We start from the raw sequence: 23,666 nt of genomic DNA on the forward strand, positions 1-23,666 counted from the left end.
TCTATGCTGCTTACAAGAGACACACTTTAGACTCGAAGGCACAAACTAAAGCTCAAAGGATGGAAAAATATATATCAAGCAAATGACAATGAAATAGAGCATGAGTGGCAATATTAATCTCTGACAAAATAGACTATAAAGCAAAATCAACCACAAAGGATAAGGAAGGACATTATATAATGATTTAAGGGTCAGTACACCAGGAGGACATAACCATAATAAATATTTATGCACCCAACAACAGAGCTCCAAAATACATAAAATAAACTCTAACAGCACCGAAAACAGAAATAGCTCCACAATAATAGTAGACTTCAACACACCACTTTCGGTGAAGGACAGAACATCTAGAAAGAAGCTCAACAAAGATACAGAAGATCTAAATGCCACAATCAACCAACTTGATCTCATAGATGTATACAGAACACTCTACCCAACAATAGCCAAGTATACCTTCTTTTCCAAAGAACATGGAACATTCTCCAGAGTAGACCACATATTAGGCCCACAAAGCCGCAAGCAAGCCTCAACAGAATGCAAAACATTGAAATATTACAAAGTATCTTTTCTGCCCATAAAGCCTTAAAAGCAGAAATCAATAACAGAAAACAACAAGGAAAAAAAATCAGATACGTGGAAGCTGAACAACACCTTGCTCCAAACTACTGGGTTATAGAAGAAATCAAGGACGAAATAAAGAAATTCACAGAATCAAATGAGAATGAAAACACATCCTACCAGAACCTTTGGGACACAGCAAAAGCAGTGCTCAGAGGTCACAGCAATAAATGCACACATCCCAAAAGAAGCAAGGGCCAAAGTGATAACATTAACCGTACAACTCGAAAACATAGAAGTAAAAGAAGTCCACAGCACCAGAAGAAAAGAAATAATAAAAATTAGAGAAGAAATAAATGAAATAGAGAATAGAAAAGCAGTTGACAGAGTTAACAAGACCAAAAACTGGTTCTTTGAAAAGATCAACAAAATTAATAAACCATTGGCCAAACTGACAAAAGAAAAACAGGAGAGGAAGCAAATAGCCTGAATAAGAAATGAGATGGGCGATAGCACAACAGACCCAACTGAAATTAAAAGAATCATAACAGAATACTGTGAAAAATTGTACTCCAACAAATTTGAAAACCTAGAGGAAATGGACAAATTTCTAGGAACACACTACCTACCTAAACTAACACAAAAAGAGGTAGAAATATTAAATAAACCTATAACAAAAGAAGAGGCTGAAGAGGTAATTAAAAAACTCTCCACAACAACAACAAAAAAAGTCCTGGCCCTGACAGCTTCACTGAAGAATTCTACCAAACATTCAAAGAAGAGCTTACTCCAGTACTACTCAAACTATTTCAGAACATAGAAAAGGAAATGACATGTCTGAATTCATTCTATGAAGGCAGCATAACCCCGATAGCAAAACCAGGCAAAGACACCACAAAAAAGGAAAATTACAAATATCTCTAGTGAATATAGATGCAAAAATTCTCAACAAAATTCTAGCCAATAGAATTCAACATCATATCAAAAAAAAAAATGCACTACAACCAAGTAGGCTTCATACCAGGTATGCAAGGGTAGTTCAACATTAGAAAATCAATCAGCATAATCCACCACATAAATAAAATGAAAGAATCACACGATCATCTCAATGGATGCAGAAAAGGCATTCAGCAAAGTCCAACACCCATTGCTGATAAAAATTCTCAATAAAATAGGTATAGAAGGGAAATTTCTCAACATAATAAAGGGCATCTATACAAAACCAACAGCCAACATCACTCTTAATGGAGAGAGGCTGAAAACATTCCTCTTGAGAACAGTAACAAGACAAGGATGCCCTTTATCACCACTCCTATTTAACATTTTTCTGAAAGTCCTAGCTAGAGCAATAAGGCAAGAAAAAGAAATAAAGGGTGCCCAAATTGGTAATGAAGAAGTAAAACTGTCCCAATTTGAGGATGATATGATACTATACATAGGAAACCCAAAAGAATCCTCAAGAAAACTACAGGAACTAATAGAAAGATTCAGCAGAGCATCAGGATATAGTCAGTTGGATTCCTATGCACCAATAAAGAGAATGATGAAAAGAAAATCAGAAAAACAATACCATTTATAATAAAAAAATAATGGCCCCTAAAAAAACAAAATACTTAGGAATAAATCTAACCAGGGATGTAAAAGACCTATATAAAGAAATCTACAAAACACTACTACAAGAAACCAACAGAGACCTACATAAATGGAAAGACATACCATGCTCATGGATAGGTAGACTCAACATTGTGAAAATGACAATTCTACCCAAAGCTGTTTACAAATACAGTGTACCCCAATCCAAATACCAACATCATTCTTTAAAGAGATGGAAAAATAAATCATTAACTTTATATGGAAAGGGAAGAACCCCCAAATAAGTAAAGCATTAATGAAGAAGAATAAAGTAGGACGACTCTCACTACCAGACCTCAGAACGTACTATACAGCGATGGTAGTTAGAATAGCTTGGTACTGGTACAATGACAGATACACTGACCAGTGGAACGGAATTGAGAACCCAGATGTAAATACATCCAATTACGTCACCTGATCTTCAATAAGCGCCCAAAGTCCATCAAATGGGGAAAAGACAGTCTCTTTAACAAATGGTGCTGGCAAAACTGGATGTCCATCTGCAAAAAAAATTGAAACAGGACCTCTACCTCACATCATACACAAAAACTAATTCAAAATGGATCAAAGACCTAAATATAAAAACAAAAACTATAAAGTTTTATAAAAACTATAAAGATCATAGGAGAAAAAATAGGATCAATGCTATTGGCCCTAATGAATGCCATTGACAGGATACAAACCATAACTAACAACACACAAACTCCAGAAGATAACCTAGATAACTAATCTTCTAAAAATTAAACACTTATGCTCATCAAAAGACTTCACCAAAAGAGCAAAAAGAGAACCTACTGCCTGGGAAAAAATTTTTGGCTGTTACAAATCTGACAAAGCTCTAATCTCTAAAATCTACAGGAAAACCCAACACCTCTAGAACAGAGAGACAAATAATCCAGGTTAAAAAAAATGGGCAAAGGAAATGAACAGTTACTTCACCAAAGAAGACATTCAAGTGGCCAACAGACATGTGAGGAAATGCTCACGATCACTAGACATTACCCAAAAAACAAGAAATGCAAATCAAAACCACAATGAGATACCATCTCATCCTGGCATTACTGGCATGAATCCAAAAAAACACAAAATAACAAATGTTGGAGAGGCTGCAGGGAGACTGGAACTTTATGCACTGCTGGTGGGAACGCAAAGTGAAACAACCATTTTGGAAAACGATATGGCACTTCCTTAGAAAGCTAGAAATAGAAATATCACATGATGCAGCAATCCTACTCCTAGGAATATATCCTAGAGAAATAAGAGTCATCAAACAAATAGACATATGCACGCATTGTTCACAATAGCAAAAAGATGGAAACAACCTAGATGCCCATCAACAGATGAATGGATAAACAAACTATGGTACATACACACAATAGACTACTACTCAATAATGAAGAATAATGATGAATCTGAGAAGCGTCTCATAACATGGATGAATCTGGAGGGCATAATGCTGAGTGAAATAAGTCACAAGAGAGCAAATATTGTATGAGACCATTACTATAAAAACTCATAAAACGGTTTACACACAAAAAGAAACAATCTTTGATAGTTACGAGGAAGGGTAGGGGTAGGGATGGAAAAACACTAAATAGACAAGAGATAAGTCGTACCTTTGGTGAAGGGTAAGACAGTATACAATACTGGGGAAGCCAGCACAACTTGTCCAAGGCAAGGTCATGGACGTTCCATAGACACATCCAAACTCCCTGAAGGATTGAATTGCTAGGATGAGGGCTATGCGGACCATGGTCTTAGGGAACATCTAGATCAATTGAAATAACATAGTTCATAAAGAAAATGTTCTACATTTTACTTTGGTGAGTAGTGTCTGGGATCTTAAAAGCCTGTGAGCGGCCACGTAAGATACTCCACTGGTCTCACCCCTTCGGGAGCAAGAGAGAATGAAGAAAAATAAAGATACATGGGAAATATTAGTCCAAAGGACTAATGGACTACATCCACCATGGCCTCCACCAGACTGAGTCCAGGACAACTAGATGGTGTCTGGCTACCACCATTGACTGCTCTGACAGGGATCACAATAGAGGGTCCTGGGCAGGCTGTACGGTCTCTGTTGCAACTACTCAACTCTGCCTTTATCACACAAAAGCATTCATAGGCAATATATAAACAAATGAACGTGGTGCTGTAAACATAACTTTATTGTGGGCACTAAAAAGAAAAAAAAAAGAATTGGCAAAATGAATTTATAGTGATAGAAGTCAGAATAGTGGTTGACTCTTGCTAGGAGGTGGGAAAGGCCACAAAGGGTCCTAGAAATGTTCTGTATTTCAATCTGGATGGTGGTTTTGTGGATGCATCCAAATGTAAAAGTTTATTGACCCATATATCTAAGATTTATCTGTTTTATGTATGCATATGTATGTTTTTTGAAAAAGATGTTTAAAAGTCAGTATGTATGTATGTGTGTGTATATGTATACACAGACAATACACATACACATATATACATGTATATATGTCTTGGCTAACTGATTGGCTGCTAACTGAAATGCTGGGGTTCAAACCCACCCAGCGGCTCTAGGGGAGAAGGACCTGACAATTTGCTCCAATAAAGATTACAGCCTAGAAAACTCTGTGAGGCAGTTCTACTCTGTTACATGGGGTTACTATAAATCAAAATTGAGTCAACGGCACCCAACAACAACAACATCTATGTTTTATCTTCATAGAAAATAATCTGGAAAAAATATATACCAAGATGTTAACAATGATTTTTATCTCTATTGTGGTAGAATTTTTCTTTGTTTTGCTAATCTGTATCGTCAAATGTTTCTACTATCTACATACACAAAGCCACTTTAATAAGTGACACACAAAAAAGAATAAGATCTTAAAACCCAAAAAAAACCAGCGCCGTCGAGTCGGTTCCGACTCATAGTGACCCTATAGGACAGAGTAGAACTGCCCCACAGAGTTTCCAAGGATCTTACAAGTCTTTAAAAAATAAGAATGAATTTCATTCTTCCTTTTGCGTAAGCTAAAAATCTGTCTTCCTAGGACTTTCATTTTGATTTTTCCATTAGGTTCATTTACATGAAAATCGCTGATTCTGCTGATGATTGAAAATTAGAAACATTTCCATGTTTCCTTATTGGTTTCCATTAGCCCTCCAAATTATTTCTAAACCTCTTACAGTCTTAGGGACCCAAAGCCTGTCTTTTCCAGAAAAAGATCATTTTAGCAGAAAGATTAAGTAAGTAAATCGTGAAAGAGCTTCTCCATTCCTTGCATCTTACACCATCTGGGACACCACGCTGACCTCCACTGAACGCTTTCCCCACTTGAAAACAGAGTAAATGAGACCATGACACTTTCTGTCTTTCAGGATGATATCATCACTGTGATCAGCAGAGTGGATGAGAACTGGGCAGAAGGCAAGTTAGGAGATAAAGTAGGCATCTTCCCTATCTTGTTTGTGGAGGTACGTGAATATGATATCTACGTCTTGATTAAAGATTACTCAGAAACACGCATGCACTACCTTAATTCCTAGGAACAATTCCTATTTGATAGGAGGCTTATTCAGACCTAATTAACGTCTCTGAAGATGCCAAAAAGAACTTTTTAAAGATAATACCCAGTCATTGCAAGAGTATGGGGAAAAGGTCATTGCAAATATAAAAGAGAGGTTTCATTGTTTAACCATGTTTATTGGTGTTTATCAGGCATAGAGTATTACAAACGAGCAGTGAAGAGCTATGAAAGAGAGCCCTCTAGGAGGGTGTGGTGAAAACAGATGTGATCGAGGATCATGCCCTGCTTTCTGTTTTGAGAGTCTGGGTCAGTGGTAGAGCCACTTGCTGGGTCAAGGAACATTTGTTGAGGAACAATTATGGTGATTGGAAGATGATGATTAACTTGCCAAGGGCAGAGATCAGTCGCAACTAGTACCTACTTGGATACGTACCAAAAAAATCAAACCCATGGCTGTTGAGTTGATTCCAATTCATAGCAACCCTGCAGGACAGGGTAGAACTGCCCCGTAGGGTTTCCAAGGCTGAAATCTTTACAGAAGGCGACTGCCACATCTTCCACAGGATGGCTGGTGAGTTCGAACCGCCAACCTTTCGGTTAGCAGCCGAGTGCTTAACCACTGAGCCACCAGGGCTCAGCTGGACACACAAGGGGTGCTTAACAAATTCTTACAGGTGTGAACTTGGGTGATTCCCTGCATTATTTCAAGAAGCTTCTTCATAAGTTTGAGGAAAAAGGCACTGCTGGTTTCATTACCTATTTTTGAAACCCTATTTTCCAAAACTTCTACATTTAATGATTGTTCATTTGGATACTCTCCCCACCACTTCACCTCTGAAATTGGTGATTACAAGAACCCTCAAGATTGTCATCAAACTAGCCATTGCTTCATTTGTTCTCCTAATTGCTAGGAAGGGAAGAAAATAATCAAGTGGTTGCTCTGATCTGGGAACTTGGTTTTCAAAAATTACTTGAAATCTAAATTGAGCTTTTTAAAGCGGTACTTAAATTTGGACTTCAGTCATTTCATTAAGACTAGCACTTGCCAAGAATTCTTTAAATAAGCTTTGAATTACCCGTGTCATGCAAAACAATTGGAAGGAAGGAAAGCTTTCTTACAAGGATGATGTGTTTTTTGGCATGAACAGGACTTTTCTTGTTAATGTATCATTTGATTTATTGAATTGCACCTGGATAAAAAGGTGGTAAAGCAAACGCTAAGCTTACGCCCATTCTTGTCCAGACTTCTCCAACGGGGCCCGCCCAGGTTATCTGACTCTTGCTCAGCCCAGTGAACCTCAAAGGTATTGTTTCAAATGAGTGGGTGCAAATTTAAGAGATCTGCAGTCCTTCCCCAACCAAGCTATAAATCACATCGACAGAGGACGTGGGAGATGCAGAGTCACGCAGGGCCCTTTATCGATGCTGATGGAAAAGTGATGGTGACACTCACCTGGGTTCAGAGCAATTAGGTCGGGGCAGAAAAAAATTAACTTATTTCATTATAGCTCTATTGTTGTTGGGTGCCATCAAGTCGGTTCCAAATCATAGTGACCCCATGTGACAGAGTAGAACTACTCCATAGGTTTTGTAGGCTTTATGGTTTCGTAGGTCTTTCTCGCACAGAGCTGTTGGGTGTATTCCAATCGCCAACCTTTCAGTTAACAGCAGAGCACTTAACTATTGCACCACCAGGGTTCCTTAGTATAGCTCTGAATGACCGTAAAGAACTTTACTCATTCAACTCAAAGCCTGTGTGTCACCCTGTTAATCAATGAACAATGGAGCGATAAGTGTTCTGGGGAATAGAAGACATTGTCCCTAGTCCAGGCTGCCATCAGAGCTTGCCTAGACAATTTCAGTAACCTCCTAATTGGTTTCGCTGTATCTATTCTAGAAACCTTGGTGGCGTAGTAGTTAAGTACTACAGCTATTAATCAAAAGGCTGGCAATTCAAATCCACCAGGTGCTCCTTGAAAACTCTATGGGGCAGCTCTACTCTGTCCTGTAGGCTCACTGTGAGTCATAATCAACTCGACAGCAACGGGTGTATCTCTTCCTGTTTTGAATAACAGCCAGAATGAGCTTTTTATTTTCTCATTTATTTAATTTACATACAGTAAAATTTACTCTTTTGGATGTACGGTGGGAAGAGTTTTGATAAATACATTCAGTTGTATAATGATCACCACAATCAAGATAGAGGTTGGTCCCAAAATTCCTTTATGCTGCTTCTTTGTAGTCAACTCCTTCCCCGACTGTTCACTCCTGGAAACCACTGATTTGTTTTCTGCTCCTAAAGTTTTGTCTTTTCCAAAACGTCGCATCGATGGAATCATACAGTATGTTGTCTTTTGAGCCTGGCTTCCTTCGCTTAGCATAAAGCATTTGAGATTCACCCATATTGTTGCGTATATCAAAAGTTCATTCCTTTTTATGGCTGAAGAGTGTTCCGTTTTATGGATATACTAGAGTTTGTTCATCCATTCACCAGCTGAAAGACATTGGGGTTGTTTGCAGTTGTGGCAATTATGAACAAAACTGCTATAAACATTTGCATACAGGTTTTTGAGTGGGTATAAGCTTTCATTTCTCTTGGGTCAGTGAAATTTTTCTTGTTGCAGTGAGATTGCTGAGTTAGATGCTAAATATTTAACTTTGTGGGAAACTGAAGCAGGTTTTTAAAAGCACAGCTCGGATCATATCACTCCTCTACCTAAACCCTGACAAAGTCTTCCTGTTACCTTAGAATAAAGTCTCCCAGGCCTTTTCTGATCTGGCCCCTGCCGAGCTCTCTGGCCCCCTCTCTTACCTCCTGTTCCTCACCCTGTCTGTCCCAGCCTTTTCTGTTTCTTCTGTCTTTTTTTCAAACGGGCTGAGCTTCTTCCCTGTTTAAGACCTTTTTGCTAGCTCAAAATACCTCTATGAAGTTCCTGAGTGGTGCAAATGGCTTATGCACTCAGCTGCTAAAATAAAGGCTGGAGGTTTGAGTCCACCCAGAGGCATCTCCAAAGAAAGGCCTGGAGATCTACTTCTGAAAAGTCAGCACTGAAAACCCTGTGGAGCACAGTTCTACTCTGACACACACAGGGTTGCCATGAGTACCAATTGACTCGACAGTAACTGGTTATGATACCTCTGCCTGGCATGTTCTTACCCCCGTCTTCATGTAGCTGGCTCTTTCTTGTCATCTGTGTTTCAGCTGAAATGTCACCTTCTCAGTGGGTCTTCCCTGACCCCCCCCATGCTAAAGTAACAACCCCCCCAGTCACTGTCACTTCAGAGCACTTATTACTATCTGATATTTTGTTGCTTGTTTTGTTGTTTGCATACTGACTGCCATTTATAAGTCACCCCTCTGGACCTCAACTTTCTCCTCTTTATGGTGGAGATAATGCCCCTCCCTTTCTTGATGATTCTTCCACAATATTAAGGCAGAAACCACATTTTCTTTAAAATTTTCTGTCTCAAGTATTTTAGTCCCCTGTACATTGCCATTAAAACATTCTTCAATGGCCAAATTCCCGTTCACCTCTATAGCTGAATCTCTAAATCAGAGTAAGACTTGGTTGTTAAGGGCAATTGGTGAGGATTATAACCCACTGCTGCCGAGTTGATTTTGACTCATGGCAACCCCATGTGTTACAGAGTAGAACTGCTCTACAGGGTTTTCTTGACTGTAATCTTCACAGAAGTAGGTTGCTAGGCCTTTCTTTCACAGTGCCATTGGATAGGTTGGAACTGCCAACTTTAGGTTAGTAGTTGAGCACGCACAAACTGTCACTCAGGGAAGTGACAGTTATAATAATGGAAATTTAAGTAGTCATCCTGGAATGTTTTATTCACACAAACCTCTGTTCTATTAACATATTTCAGATTTCTGAAGGAAATGAATTCACAGGAGCTCTTGGTGGATAGGATACTCAAATGATATTTTTTGTGGCAATTTATCAATATATTAGGGAAGGCAGACACCTCTGCATTAACATAATAGGGTGCTAAAGTTGGCTGGTTGGTGCTGAATTATATGAGCTGGTTGCTACATTTTCAGGAATTTTGCTAGTCGGTTGTTAAGTCACCGGTAACCTGAAATTGGCCATGGTAGAAGTATCTACGTCTCACACACACACACACACACACACACAAAGTTGCTGAGTTGATTCTGACTCATGGCAATTCCATGTGTATCAGAGTAGAACCATAGCGTTTTCAATGGCTTTTTTGGAGGTAGATCACCAGGCCCTTCTTCTGAGGCACCTCTGGGTGGACTTGAACCTCCAACCTTTAAGTTAGCAGCCAAGCACATTAATGTTTTGTACTACCCAGGAACTCTTTATTTAAACCACAGAAATGGGTAAACAATCTGGGCTTTTTTTTTTTTTTTTTTTTTTTGGAGAGCCAATTTCCTAGCTCAACACTGACAAGGAGATACAGAACAAGAACAAGGGAGAATTGTAATAAGCCAAAAGCATCTAAAGGAAGTAGAAAAAGATGGTCTCAGCATAAAGATCCAGGGCCCAGAATGGGTTCACATCCTGGCTAAAACACGTACCAAAGGTATGAACTTGAATAAGTCCATTCACGCATTATTCTGCAAATACTGACTAAGCACCCACTCTGGGATACAGCAGAGAAGGTAACTGATAAAGTCCCTGCCCTCGGATAGCTGACAGTCCGCTGGGGAAAGGCATGTAAATGATTAAAAAAAAGAGTGAAAATACAATGATGGGAAGGCACAGGGGACTGCGGGGCTGGGGCACCAAGAGGGCTGTCACTCCACTCAGTTTAGGGGTTTCAGGCATAGCTAAAGGGTGAGTGGGAGGAGTCTACTAGGGGAAAAGGGTCAGGGAAGAGTGCCCCTGGCCTGGGAAGAGAATCCTGGCTTATTTTTAACCCCCTCAGACTTCAGTTAAAAAAAAAAAAAATCAAACCAGTTGCCATAAGTCTATTCCAACTCATGGTGGCCTCATGTGCGTCAGAGTAGAGCTGTGCTCCACAGGGTTTTCAATGACTGATTGTTCAAAAGTAGATTGCCAGGCCTTGCTTTCAAGACACCTCTGAGTGGACTTGAAATGCTGGCTTTTTAGTTACCAGCCGAGTGCTTAATGTTTGCACCACCAGGGATTCCCAGAACTTAGTAAGAGATAAATAATAGTACCTACCTCTCAGGAGAATTGTGAGAATTTATTGATATAGCAAAGTGCCTGGGACATATTAATAAAAGATGGGAGTTGTTATTTTGCTGACCCAGGAGTGAATGATTAAGGAGATGGCATCTGAACTGGCTTCAGAGCAGCCTGGGTAAGACTTAGCTACTCACATTGAATCAGGAAGATTAACCTCTCATGGGACCTTTTGTCTTTCAGCCAAACCTCACCGCAAGACACCTCCTAGAAAAGAACAAAGGCCGTCCGTCATCCCGCACAAAAAATCTGCCTCTGGGGCCCTCATCCCCCAGAGGCAAAGCAGTCAACTCGCCGGTCCTCCGTAGGGGCCCTGGGTCCAGGAGGAAGTTGCCCGGGCAGTTCTCCATCACAACAGCCTTGAACACTCTCAACAGGATGGTCCATTCTCCCTCAGGACGCCATATGGTGGAGATCAGCACCCCAGTGCTTATCAGCTCCAGCAACCCCTCCGTGATCACTCAGCACATGGAGAAAGCAGACATTCCTCCCAGCTCTGTGGGGCAGGTAGGGAACAAACCACTGGAATAATGGAACCTTGGAATTTGGGCAGGTGATTTGCACCATGTCAAAAGCAGTATTTGATGTTTCACAACTGCTAAGCACCCATAATGTATTAATAATAAGTATTGCCATATATAATATGTGTCAGAGCAATATATATATATATGTATATGTATATATACTATGATCTCATATCATCTTTGTCACAGCCTGTGAGTTTGGTATTATTGCTATTATCCCCCATTTTATAGATGAGAAAATTGAAGCTTACAGGGGTTAGACAACTTTCCCAAATTCTCACAATACTTTGCTTTTCTGTGTTAAGGGCCATGACACAGTTCCTGACGCTTAGAGATTTTCCCTTCCAGGAGATGATGGCTCCCATTTTCCAGGGAGGGTTTTGGCACCACAAATTGAGAGTTACTAAGAGCTATGGTTGCTAACCAAAAGGTTGGCAGTTGAATACACTAGGTGCTCCTTGGAAACCCTATGGGGCAGTTCTAGTCCGTTCTATAGGGTCGCTATAAGTCAGAATCGACTCGACAGCAGTGGGTTTGGGTTTTTTGTTTTATCCATCCCTCTGGACTGGGCAGTGTTCAGTTCTATTGTACATAGGGTCGCTATGAGTCGGAATCGACTCAGCAACACCTAAGAACAACAACAACAACCCGTTCCTCTGACAGTTTATTAGGCATCACTTGGAAAGGAAGGAAAAGAAAGAAAAAGAAACTGTGGGTTTTTGGATGGTTTCAAGAGTGGTTACATAATTTGTGGGGTCCCATACAAATGAAAATGCAGGGCCCCTTGTTCAAAAATTAAGAATTTCAAGATGGCAACAACAGAGCATTAAACCAAGTACAAGGCCCTTCTAAGCACCAGGCCCTGGGCTGCTGCCCAAGTCACACACCCAGGAAGCCAGCCTGGGTGTTTTCATATGGAGAATCTAATAGGATAATATATGTAAGGTCCTTAGCAGATAATGTTGTTGATTGGCATGTGATGTTGTTGTTATTGTTGCTGGCTATTTGTAAGCCAGCCTCTGACTCCCTGCGACCCCATGGACAATGGAACGAAACACTGACTGGTCCGCACCATCCCTGTGATCAGATTGGACTATTGTGATTCATTTGCTGGTTTTCAGAAGTAGATCACCAGGCCTTTCTTCCTAGTCCATCTTAGTCTGGACGCTCCACTGAAACTTGTTGAGCATCATGGCAACACGCAAGCCTCCACTGACAGACAGGTGGTGGCTGCACATGAGGTGCCCCATATACAGACAAAAAAAAAAAAACCCGTTGCCAAGTCGATTCCAAGTCATAGAGACCTTATAGGACAGAGTAGAACTGCCCCATAGCGTTTCCAAGGAGCGGCTGGTGGATTCAAACTGCCGACCTTTTGTTTAGCAGCCAAGCTCTTAACCACTGTGCCACCAGGGCTCTGTCTGGATCTCTATGTCTCCCATATGGAAGATGAGAATCCTATCGCTGAACCACCAATGACCCAAACCAGTTACTGTCAAGTCGATTTCAGTTCATGGCATTTACTAAACTCTCAATAAGTGTTAGCTCTTATTTCTATTGTTATTATTAACCCTGATCACTGCGTTACCCACTGAAGGGAGATATGCCAAGGGGCGGGTAAGGCAATCAAAAGCTGAAGTGCTTCTAAGAGCCTGTGGCTATTTAGGTTGAAGGGTACTTTAAAAGATGAAGAAGTAGAGATATGAGGCAAAGTAATTAATAACTGCATGGTGGATATTCAGCTGAAAACACTCTTTGGAACCATGCAGGTGGCAACTTGAAAAGACAAACCTCAACTTGTACTGATGTATTTGTTTTAAGAAGCTGTAAATCTTGTTTTTAGACATGAATCTCTACCTTGGGATTAAACAGTTTAATTGGGCTCTAATCCCTTTTTAACAAGACAAGGAGGAAGAAAGAGTCAAGGGCTCCTCAAAGGCCTGTATGCTGGTCTGAAAGGAAAACAGTCACCTCCCATAATGGTTTAGATCTTATAACATTGTTTGGATCTCTAAAAGGTTGTAATTCCATCATTCACATAATTCGGCCGACCATCTACATTACACACACACACACACACACACACACGCACAAATTCCCCCATCTGTACTGTCCTAGCTTAAAACACCTTGGAACTCCCTCCCTACACACACATTCCAAAAGCTTTTGTACAAGGATACGCACACTTTGTGCCCAGCTTCCTCCCGCTGCCATACGCAGACATGGGCACACACTCACACACATGTGTACACACGCATAAACACTCTAACATGGGGATCTGGTGACTCAGAATTAAACCAAAGAGTAATAGAATTTTTCTGAAATCATACTTTATATAAAAAAACCAAACCGTTGCTGTCAAGCTGATTCTGGCTCGTGGCGACCCCACGTGTTGCAGAGCAGAGCTGCTCCGTAGGGTTTTCTTGGCTGTGATCTCCATGGAGGAAATCCTGGTGGCATAGTGGTTAAGTGCCGTGGCTGCTAACCAAAAGGCTGGCAGTTCCAATACACCAGGCGCTCCTTAGGAACGAACACTGTGGGGCCGTTCTGCTCTGTCCTGTAGGGTTGCTATGAGTCGGAATTGACTCGACCGCAGTGGGTTTGGTGTTTTGGGGTTTTTTTTATATTCCTGGAAGCAAATCACCAGAACTTTCGTCCGCAGCACCGCTGGGTAGCTTTGCACTGCCATACTTTAGGCTAGTAGAATGAGCACGAACCATTTGCGCCACCGACGGACCGTACTTTATATATGCTATTGTTGTCATTAGCTGCTGTCAAGCCAGTTCTCACTCATGGAGACGCCATGTGTGCAGAGTAGAACTCCATAGAGCTTTCAAGGCCGTGACCTTTCGGAAGCAGATCACCAGGCCTATCTTCCAAGGTGCCTCTGAAGGAAATCAAACCGCCAGCCTTTCAGCTACTAGTCAAATGCTTAGCCATTTGCACCACACAGGGACTTCCTACTATACGTGTATCAAGTACAGTTCATATTCAGTAGAAATAAATTAGCTCATTCAGCTACAAATTAACTTCCCCAAAGATTTAGTCAAGAGTCACTTCTTGTGTCTTTTTAATTCCTCTTCGTTGTCATTTACCTCATCTACAGAGAGACTGGAGTCTTTGGGTGGTGTAAACAGTTAATGCACTCAGCTGCTAACCACAAGGTTAGAGGTTTGAGCCCACCTAGAGGCACCTCAGAAGAAAGGCCCTGGCAATCTACTTTTCAAAAAATCAGCCATTGAAAACCCTATGGAGCACAGTTCTACTGTGACACACGTGGTGTCACCATGAGTCAGAATTAACTTGATGGCAACAGTTGTTTTTACAAGCAGGCTGGACCCAAATGGGAAATCCTAGTAGGATTCAAAACAAGTAGTATTTCTTCCTAGTTTTTACAACAGGTGATAATCTCAAAGTATAGAATTCACATGTCTTATTCCCAGGGAACCAACACTGCACAGTGTTGATAGCCTTTTTTCTGTTCAGATGGCTGCGGATTGTAAATATTTCTACATGTCGTTCTAGGTGGTGTCAAAACAAATGCTTGGAGTGCCCCATTTACAAGCTATACCTAAAGTTGAGTAGAAAGTTGAGCATATGATAAGTTCTCCTGCTTCCTTTTTCTCTAACATCCTTGAGACCTGTGATTGGGTCTAGCTTATCACATTCTCAGTATTTTCCCCCACACCAGCAGCCAGCAGAGTACCTGTTGTTGTTGTCATGTGCCGTCAAGTTGATTCTGACTCATAGCGACCCTATAGTACAGAGTAGAACTGCCCCATAGTGTTTCCAAGGAGCAGCGGGTAGATTCAAATTGCCAACCTTCGGTTAGCAGCCTGAACTCTTAACACTTTGCCACCAGAGCTCTTAGCCCTAGTGTTATATCCGATAGATATTAGGTGAAATGAATTGTTCAACATATAGGCAAAACAATCTAGACTCTAGGATGGCTCTTCTGTAGGGAAGCTTACCCTGGAAATGACAAAGTTCATTAAGTATTTTAACCCTTTCAAGACCCTATTATTTTCTCCTTTAAAATAATTTTTTTTGATACTATGTTTTCAGGAATGGAAGGCATGCCGAATCAAGGAGTCTTTCTGAATTTATGTTATGAAATATGGATTTTGATACATATTTTGTGGGGAACATATGTCCCCCAAAAATTAAAGGTTTCTTACATAAATGGCAGCTTCCATTTGGTTATATTGGGCACCTCTGGTTTTCCAAATATGACTCCAAAAAAAAAAAACGAAACTCACCAGCGTTCCCTAACTATCACACCAAGAAAACCAAACCCATTGCCACTGAGTCGATTCCAACTCATAGTGACCCTGTAGGACAGAGTAGAACTGCCCCATAGAGTTTCCAAGGAGCCACTGGTGGATTTAAACTGCTGACCTTTTGATTAGCAGCCAAACTCTTAACCACTGTGCCACCAGGGCTCCAACTATCACACAGGAAGCCATAAATATGCTTATAAAGATTATCTAGCTGTACAAAAGCCAGAAGAGACAGAAGCTTGACCAAGTCGCACTTCCTGGATGCACTGCCTCCTACATAAGCCTCCTACATAAGCCTCCCTGAGTGAATTTTCTCCAAATGATATTTCTTTCATTTTTCACTGTTGACACAACCCCCCACTGGAGGGCAGCAAATACTTTTAGTGTGAAAAATATCATCCCAAGAAACCTGAGAGCCCCAAAATGTTTGTGGGCACCTTCTATCCCAAGAAGCATTAAAGGGTTGGCAAACACTTGAGACCTTATTGTGTTCGAGGTGTTGGGAAACTGGTGAAGAATAACCTCTTTGCTATTGAATTGAGCCCAACTCATAGTGACCCTATAGGACAGAGTAGAACTGCCCCATAGGGTTTCCAAGGAGTAGCTGGAGGATTCGAACTGCCAGCATTTTGGCTATCAGCCAAGATCTTAACCACTGCACCATGAAGACTAAGATAGACAAAACTCAGCTGTCTTCAATCTTACAGACTAAACCAAAAACCAAACCCATTGTCATCAAGTTGACTCATAGCGACCCTATAGAACAGAGTAAAACTGCCCCCTAGGGTTTCCAAGAAACAGCTGGTAGATTTGAACTGCTGACCTTTTGGTTAGCATCTGTAGCTCTTACCCACTGCACCACCAGGGCTGCTCTTGCAGACTAAGGGAAAGAAAACAGTCAATAGTCAAACATATTTAAAAAAAAAAGAGCATAAGCAGTTAAGGATGAGAGTTAGAGTGAAAAGAGCCTGGGAAGCTACCCTAGATCAGGTGGTCAATGAAGACTTTATTGAATAGGTGATATGTAAGCTGAAGCCTGAAAGACAAAAAGTAACTATCATAGAAAGACCTTGGAAAAGAACATTCTAGGCAGAGGGAACAGCTTGTGCAAAGGCCCTATGGTGACAATGCACTCACTCAAGGAACATTAGGCCATTGTGACTAGAGCAGGATGAGAGAGCAACAGTAGCAAGAGCTGAGGTCAGACAGGTAGGCAGAACCTTTTAGACCAAGGAAAGAAGTTAGAATTTTATTATAAATGCAATGAGAAACTAATAGACGGCTTTTAGAAGAAAATTGAGATGATGTGGTTTATTTTCAAAAGTCTGGTGGGGCCACTGTGTGGAAAGGAATTATAATGAGGTTAGAGAGAAAGCAAGAAGACCAGTGAGGAAGCTGTTGCAGGAATCAAAGACAAAAATATTAGTGACTTGAACAAACAGATACATCAATAATAGATTCAGGATATGTTTCAGATATAGAGCCAACATTAATTGCCAGCAGATTGGGTGGTGGATAGTGATGCAGGAAGGAAAGGCATCAAAACTTTTGACTTGAACACCGGGTAAATGGTGGTACCATATACTTAGACAGGGAAGACCGAGAAGGAATAGTATCCGATAGGAGGACAATGGGCCAGTGTAACTCTTTCAACCAATAAACAGCCATGGAGTGCTTACAGTGTGTTAGCCATAATCAACTATAGTGATTACTAAGATTCTACTACTAAAACATCAAGAACAGTAATAAAAATCTCAACCATTTATTGAAATGAATATGGAATGAATAATATGAGTTGGGTGGGTGGATGGGGCAGATAGGTAGACAGACAGGATGGTATCCTCTGTCAGCAAAGCTTTATTTTGCTGCTAGTCTCCCAAGTCCTGCCCTCCAACCATAAAATGTGATGAGAGCCTTTACAGGAAGGTATTATCACCATTTTAAAGAGAAGTAACTAAAGTGTCAAAAGAAAAATGATTTGTCCAAGTTCATGTAATTAATATACACTGAGAGTCTAGAATTGACCCTAGAACTATCTGATTCAGTGCACAAGCTCTTGGCACTATACTATGCTGTCAACAAAGATCACATCAGGCAACATTGTTACATCAACATAGTTTGTCTGGATGTCTGCAGCCTCCCTTTCCTTGGATGTCCTGCCTTTAGACTTCAAGGCCTTCCAGCATTCTCTTCTCTACCCACCCCTCACTAAAGAATTTTCCCTACATCTTTTGTGCTTGAAGGATGCTTTCATATACCTATTACTTTGTTCCTTTCTGAACTAGCAACTGTGTCTAAGCATTCTATGTTACCGAAGGTACCAAAAATAAACTTTTGCCCTAGAGAAACTTACAGTCTAGCAGGACTCCCAAAAAATAAATAAATAAAATGACTAACTATGGCAGTGTGAAAGAGTACCTGGATGGCATGAATGGTTAAGTGCTTAGCTACTGACCAAAATGTTGGTCGTTGGAATCCACTCAAAGGTGCCTGGCGATCTACTTCCCAAAAATCAGCCATTGAAAACCCTGTGGAGCACAGCTCTGTTCTGACACTCATCAGGTCCTTGTAAGTTAGAATTGCATTAAAAAAAAAAAACTGTTTTTTTAATGGAGTGGGGGATTCTTAATGCAGGATGAAGCCCCCGGTAGCACCTGCGCTGACTTAGGTAGCGTAGAGACTTAGAACTTAAAAACCCAAATCCACTGCAGTTGACAAGTCAATTCCGACTCATAGTGACCCTGAAGAACAGGCTAGAACTGCCCCACAGGGTTTCCAAGGCTGTAATCTTTACCGAAGCAGATTGCTAGCCACATCTTTCTCCCGTGGAGCAGCTGGTGGGTTCAAACCACCAACCTTTTGACTAGTAGCCAAGTGCTTAACCACTGTACCACCAGGGCTCCGTAGAACTTAGTAACACTGAACTGTAAACTAAGAAAATTATTCCCTTTGCAAGTTTTCCTCAAGCCTCTGATGATAGCAAGAAGGTCTCAGTTTGGTGCTAGCCTGTCTCTAACACTTGCTTATCTCCCTGTGTAAGGAAGAGAGAACAAGGCATCAAGCTCAGAGCTTTGGGAAGCTATTGCCCATCCCTGAATTGCATAATACTGTATGTTTTTATTTCTTGTTGGTTACCTTCCATATAGAACAAGTAATACCAGTTTTTTACTCACAGAAATGAATGAAAATTTTAAAATACTTTATTTAATTTTAAGGATTTTTTTAATTTAAAGTACAATAAATTAATAAAGGTACAGTATGTGACTGGCAAAAACTGTGAAGATGGCATTCCCCCACCACCACCACCACATTACTGGCACTGAAAAAAAAAGGAAAACAGAAAATAATGAATGTTGGAGAGGTTGCAGGGAGATTGGAACTCTTATGTACTGCTGGTGGGAATGTAACATGGTACAAACACTATGGAAAACAATATGATACTTCCTTAAAAAACTAGAAATAGAAACACCATATAATCTAGCAGTCCCACTCCTAGGAATATATCCTAGAGAAATAAGAGTCATAACACAAATAGACATACGCACACCGTGTTCTTTGCAAATTATTCACAATAGCGTTATTATTATTCACAATAGCAAAAAGATGGAAACAACCTATGTGCCCATCAACAGATGAACAAATAAACAAATTATGGTGCATACACACAATGACTGCCAAAAGAATGAACAAATCTGTCTTGGAAGAAGTACAACCAGAATGCTCCTTAGAAGAAAGGATGGCGAGACTGCATCTTATATACTTTGCATAGTAACTTTGGACACGTGGTCAGGAGAAGGACATCATGCTTAGCAAGGTACAGGGTCAGCGGAAAAGAGGAAGACCCTCAACGAGGTGGATTGACAGAGTGGCTGCAACAATGAGCTCAACCATAACAACGATTGAAAGGATGGCACAGGACCGGGCAGTGTTTTGTTCTGTTGTGCATAGGGTCACTATAAGTGGGAACTCACTCGACAGCACCTAACAACAACACACACATACTATGCAATGATAAAGAACAATGATGACTCTGCGAAACATCTCACAACATGAATGAATCTAGAGGGCATTATGCTGAGTGAAATAAGTCAATCACAAAAGGACAAACATTGGACGAGACCACTATTATAAAAACCCAAGAAAAGGTTTACACACAGAAAAAAAAATAATCATTGATAGTTATGAGGGAGAGGAGGGATGGGGAGGGGAAATCACTAACTAGATAGTAGACTACTGTTAACTTTGGTGGTACGGGGCAGTCAGCACAACTTGATGGAGGCAAAGTCATAGAAGCTTCCTAGACACATCCAAACACCATGAGAGACTGGGTTACTGGGGCCGAAGGCTGGAGTCCACGGTCTTAGGGGACATCTAGGTCAACTGGCATAACAGTTCGTAAAGAAACTGTTCTACAGACTACTTTGGTGAGTAGTGTCTGATGTCCTAAAAGCTTGTGAGTGGCCGCTTAAGATAAATCTATTGCTCCCGGCATTAGGAGCAAAGGAGAATGAAGAAAACCAAAGACACAAGGAAAGTATTAGTCCAAAGGAACCACAGCCTCCACCAACTGGAGCTGAGAAGAACTAGATAGTGCCTGGTTACAACCACCGATCATTCTGACAGGGATTACAATAGAGGGTCCCGGGCAGAGCAGGGGAAAAAAATGTAAAACAAAATTCAAATTCACAAAAATTTACTGGTCTGACAGAGACTGGAGGAATCCCTGAGACTACGGCCCCCGGATAGCCTGCTTACTCAGAACCAAAGCCACTCCCAAAGTCCACCTTTCACCTGAGGATTCCAGAAAAAAACCTGTTGCCATCGAGTAGATTCTGACTTATAGCGACCCTATAGGACAGAGTAGAACTGCCCCATAGAGTTTCCAAGGAGTGCCTGGCGCTTTTGAACTGCCTTTAGGTTAGCAGCCGTAGCACTCAACCTCTACGCCACCAGGGTTTCCAGCCAAAGATTAGACAGGCCTATAAAACAAACAATACACGTGAGGAACGTGCTTCTTAGATCAATCAAGTGTACGAGACCATATGGGCAATGCCTGCCCAAAAGCAAAGACGTGAAGCAGGAAGGGACAGGAAAACTGGATGAAAGGACACGGGGAATCCAGGGTGGAAAAGGAAAGGGAGAGGGGGAGAGTTTTGACACATTGCAGGTGGGGACTGCAACTAATGCCACAGCACAATTTGTGTATAAAATGTTTGAATGAAAAACTACTTTGCACTGTAAACTTTTGCCTAAAACACAATAAAATTTTTTGAAAAACTATGAAGCTGGGATGCAGTTTAGGAAACGCCGATCTAGTGTACTACCTGCCTGACTAGAGGGTGTATGAAGCGCTAAGAAGGGAAATTTGTTTGTTTCAGCCCTGTATTTTCTCTCCCAGGAGTATTTGGATATTGAGTTCCTTCTGTGAAGTAGTGGTTAAGTGCTACGGCTGCGAACCAAAGGGTTGGCAGTTCGAATCTGCCAGGCGCTCCTTGGAAACTCTATGGGGCAGTTCTACTCTGTCCTACAGGGTCACTATGAGTCGGAACCGACTTGACGGCACTGGGTTGGTTTTTGGTTGGTTTCTGTGACTATAGAGCAATATAGTAGGAAAATTTCAGGAAAGAGCCTCTTCCAAGCATCCAGGCCCCACCAACTAGATAGAATAGGTTTGGGAGGGGGAAGTGGTAAGGAGTCAGTTTTCTGTGAAAACAGCTCTAAAATCACCCCAGTTAAATAGCCTGGTCCTCCTCCATTTCATATTGTAGATACTGCTGAAGGTGTCTTTGCAGGGTTGTTTAATATGTCCCTGTCTCCCCTGTACTTTCTATCAACTGGTAGTTAGATCTAGAGGCTTGATCAGGGTCATGGTCAATTTTTTGGCAAGAACACTTCATAGGCAGTGTTAGGTACTTCTTTTTTGTTCTGTTTTTTAAGTGTGCAAATCAATGGTTTTTTGTATGTTCACAGTTCACTATGTGTATCTATCACCATAGTCAATTTGAGAACATTTTTCATTACCCCAAAAAGAAACTCTACACCCCTTAGCCATCGTCACCCATATCCCCCACTTCTCTCCGAATCCTAGACAGCCACTATTAATCTATTTCCTGTCTCTATAGATTTGCCTCTTCTGGATGTTTCATATACATGAAATCATACAATATGTGGTCTTTCGTTATGGGCTTCTTGCACTTAGCATAATGTTTCAGGATTCATCCATGTTGTAGCATATATCAGTACTTCATTCCTTTTGTGGCTGAATAATATTCCATTGTATGAATACACCACATTTTGTTTATCCACTCATTAGTTGATAAACATTAGGTTGTTTCCACTTTTTGGCTATTGTGAATAATGCTGCTATGAACATTCTTGTACAATTTTTTGTGCAGAAATACTTTCATTTCTTTTGGGTATATACCTAGGAGTGGAATTGTTGATTATATGGCAACTCTATGTTTAACTGTTTAAGGAACTGCCAAACTATTTTCCAAAGTGGTAGCACCATTCTACATTTCTGCCAGTAGTGTATGAAGATTGCAATTGCCTCACATCCTTGTCAACACTTGTGACTATCTTCTTCATTATAGCCATCTTAATGGGTGCGAAGTGATGTGTCATTGTGGTTTCAATTTACATTAACTCTTGCCATGGTTAACCCTGCTAGCTAATGATGTTGAGCATTTTTTCATGTGCTTTTTTTATTGGCCATTCGTACATCTTCTTTGGCAAACTGTCTATTCAGATCTTTTTCCTGTATTTTAAGTGGGTTATTTGTTTTCTTATTATTGAGTTGTATGAGTGGCATAGGGGTTAAGAGCTATGGCTGCTAACCAAAAGGTCAGTAGTTCAAATCCACCAGGTGCTCCTTGGAAACTCTGTGGAACAGTCCTATAGGGTGCCAATGACTCAGAATTGACTCAATGGCAACGGGTTTGGTTTTTGGTTTAAGAGTTCTTTACATATTCTAGAATCAAGTGTCTTATCAGATATATGATTTGCAAAAATATTCTCCCATTCTGTGGGTTTTCTTTTCACCTTCTTGATGGTATCCTTTGAAGCACAGAAGTTTTCAGTTTCGATGATGTCCTATTTATCTGTTCTTCCCTTTATTGTTTTTGCATTTAGTGACATATCTAAAGAACCATTGCCTAGTCCAAAGTCACAGAAAGTTATTCCTATGTTTTCTTCTAAGAGATTTATAATTTTAGTGCTTACATAGAGATCTTTCATCTATTTTGAGCTAATTTTTTAATGTAGTGTGAGATATGGGTCCAACTTCATCCTTTTGTATCCAGTCGTCCCAGCGCCATCTGTTGAAGATGATTCTTTCCCCATTTTATTGTCTTGACATGCTGGTCAAATTAAGTACTTCTTCTTACAACACATCAGGAGGCATATAATGCCTGATTGACTCTGGGATTGCCTTGAAGTTTATTCATACTCGGGTGTTATCAGCCTGCACTATCCACTAAAATGTCCCCCATCAGCCTTTCACCTAAGGGTTTGAGGAGCCATTCATGAATATTATCTCATTCAGAGTTGCAAAGTGCTGACATTCTACTGCTATCATTCCTCCTGCATCTTTTAATTTCTGGAATTCTTCTGTAAAGATTGACTACTACTTTCTGCAAGCTATGTGTAAAACACAGCAAGGCAAGCTTTAAAACTAAATTATCTCACCAGGCTCCACACGCCTGCACATCATAGGCCCTCAACATATATTTGGGAGCCCAAAGCTTTCATGCCCTCATCCACAATAATTTTTTTTCTCTCTCTCTCTGTCTCCCCCTCTCTCATTTGTTCCTGGGTGTTCCCCAGCTCAAAAACAGGACTCATTTCTCACCCACTTCCCACCTGGTGTGTTTGCCATCACTGAACTGCTACCCCTTTTTCCACTGGCCGCTGCCAGCTGGGCTAATCTTCTCCTGCCTTCCTGTGCCAGTCTCCTTGTTTACATCCTTATCACTGCCCTCAGGCCAG

General features: G+C 40.8%; 1 protein-coding gene across 2 annotated transcripts in view; it reads left to right on the forward strand.

The window, feature by feature from the left end:
• SH3RF2 (SH3 domain containing ring finger 2) overlaps nucleotides 1–23,666 on the forward strand; it is a 158,753-nt gene that overhangs the window by 73,368 nt on the left and 61,719 nt on the right. The window contains exons 4-5 of one of the 2 annotated variants that reach the window (XM_049873983.1): nucleotides 5,545–5,640; nucleotides 11,060–11,383. In XM_049873983.1, coding sequence (XP_049729940.1) covers nucleotides 5,545–5,640; nucleotides 11,060–11,383 — 420 coding nt within the window. The remainder of the gene's footprint in view (nucleotides 1–5,544; nucleotides 5,641–11,059; nucleotides 11,384–23,666) is intronic. The other variant, XM_049873984.1, reaches the window with a different exon arrangement.

Source organism: Elephas maximus, chromosome 2 (genome assembly GCF_024166365.1).
Source record: "Elephas maximus indicus isolate mEleMax1 chromosome 2, mEleMax1 primary haplotype, whole genome shotgun sequence".
Lineage (NCBI taxonomy): Eukaryota > Metazoa > Chordata > Mammalia > Proboscidea > Elephantidae > Elephas > Elephas maximus.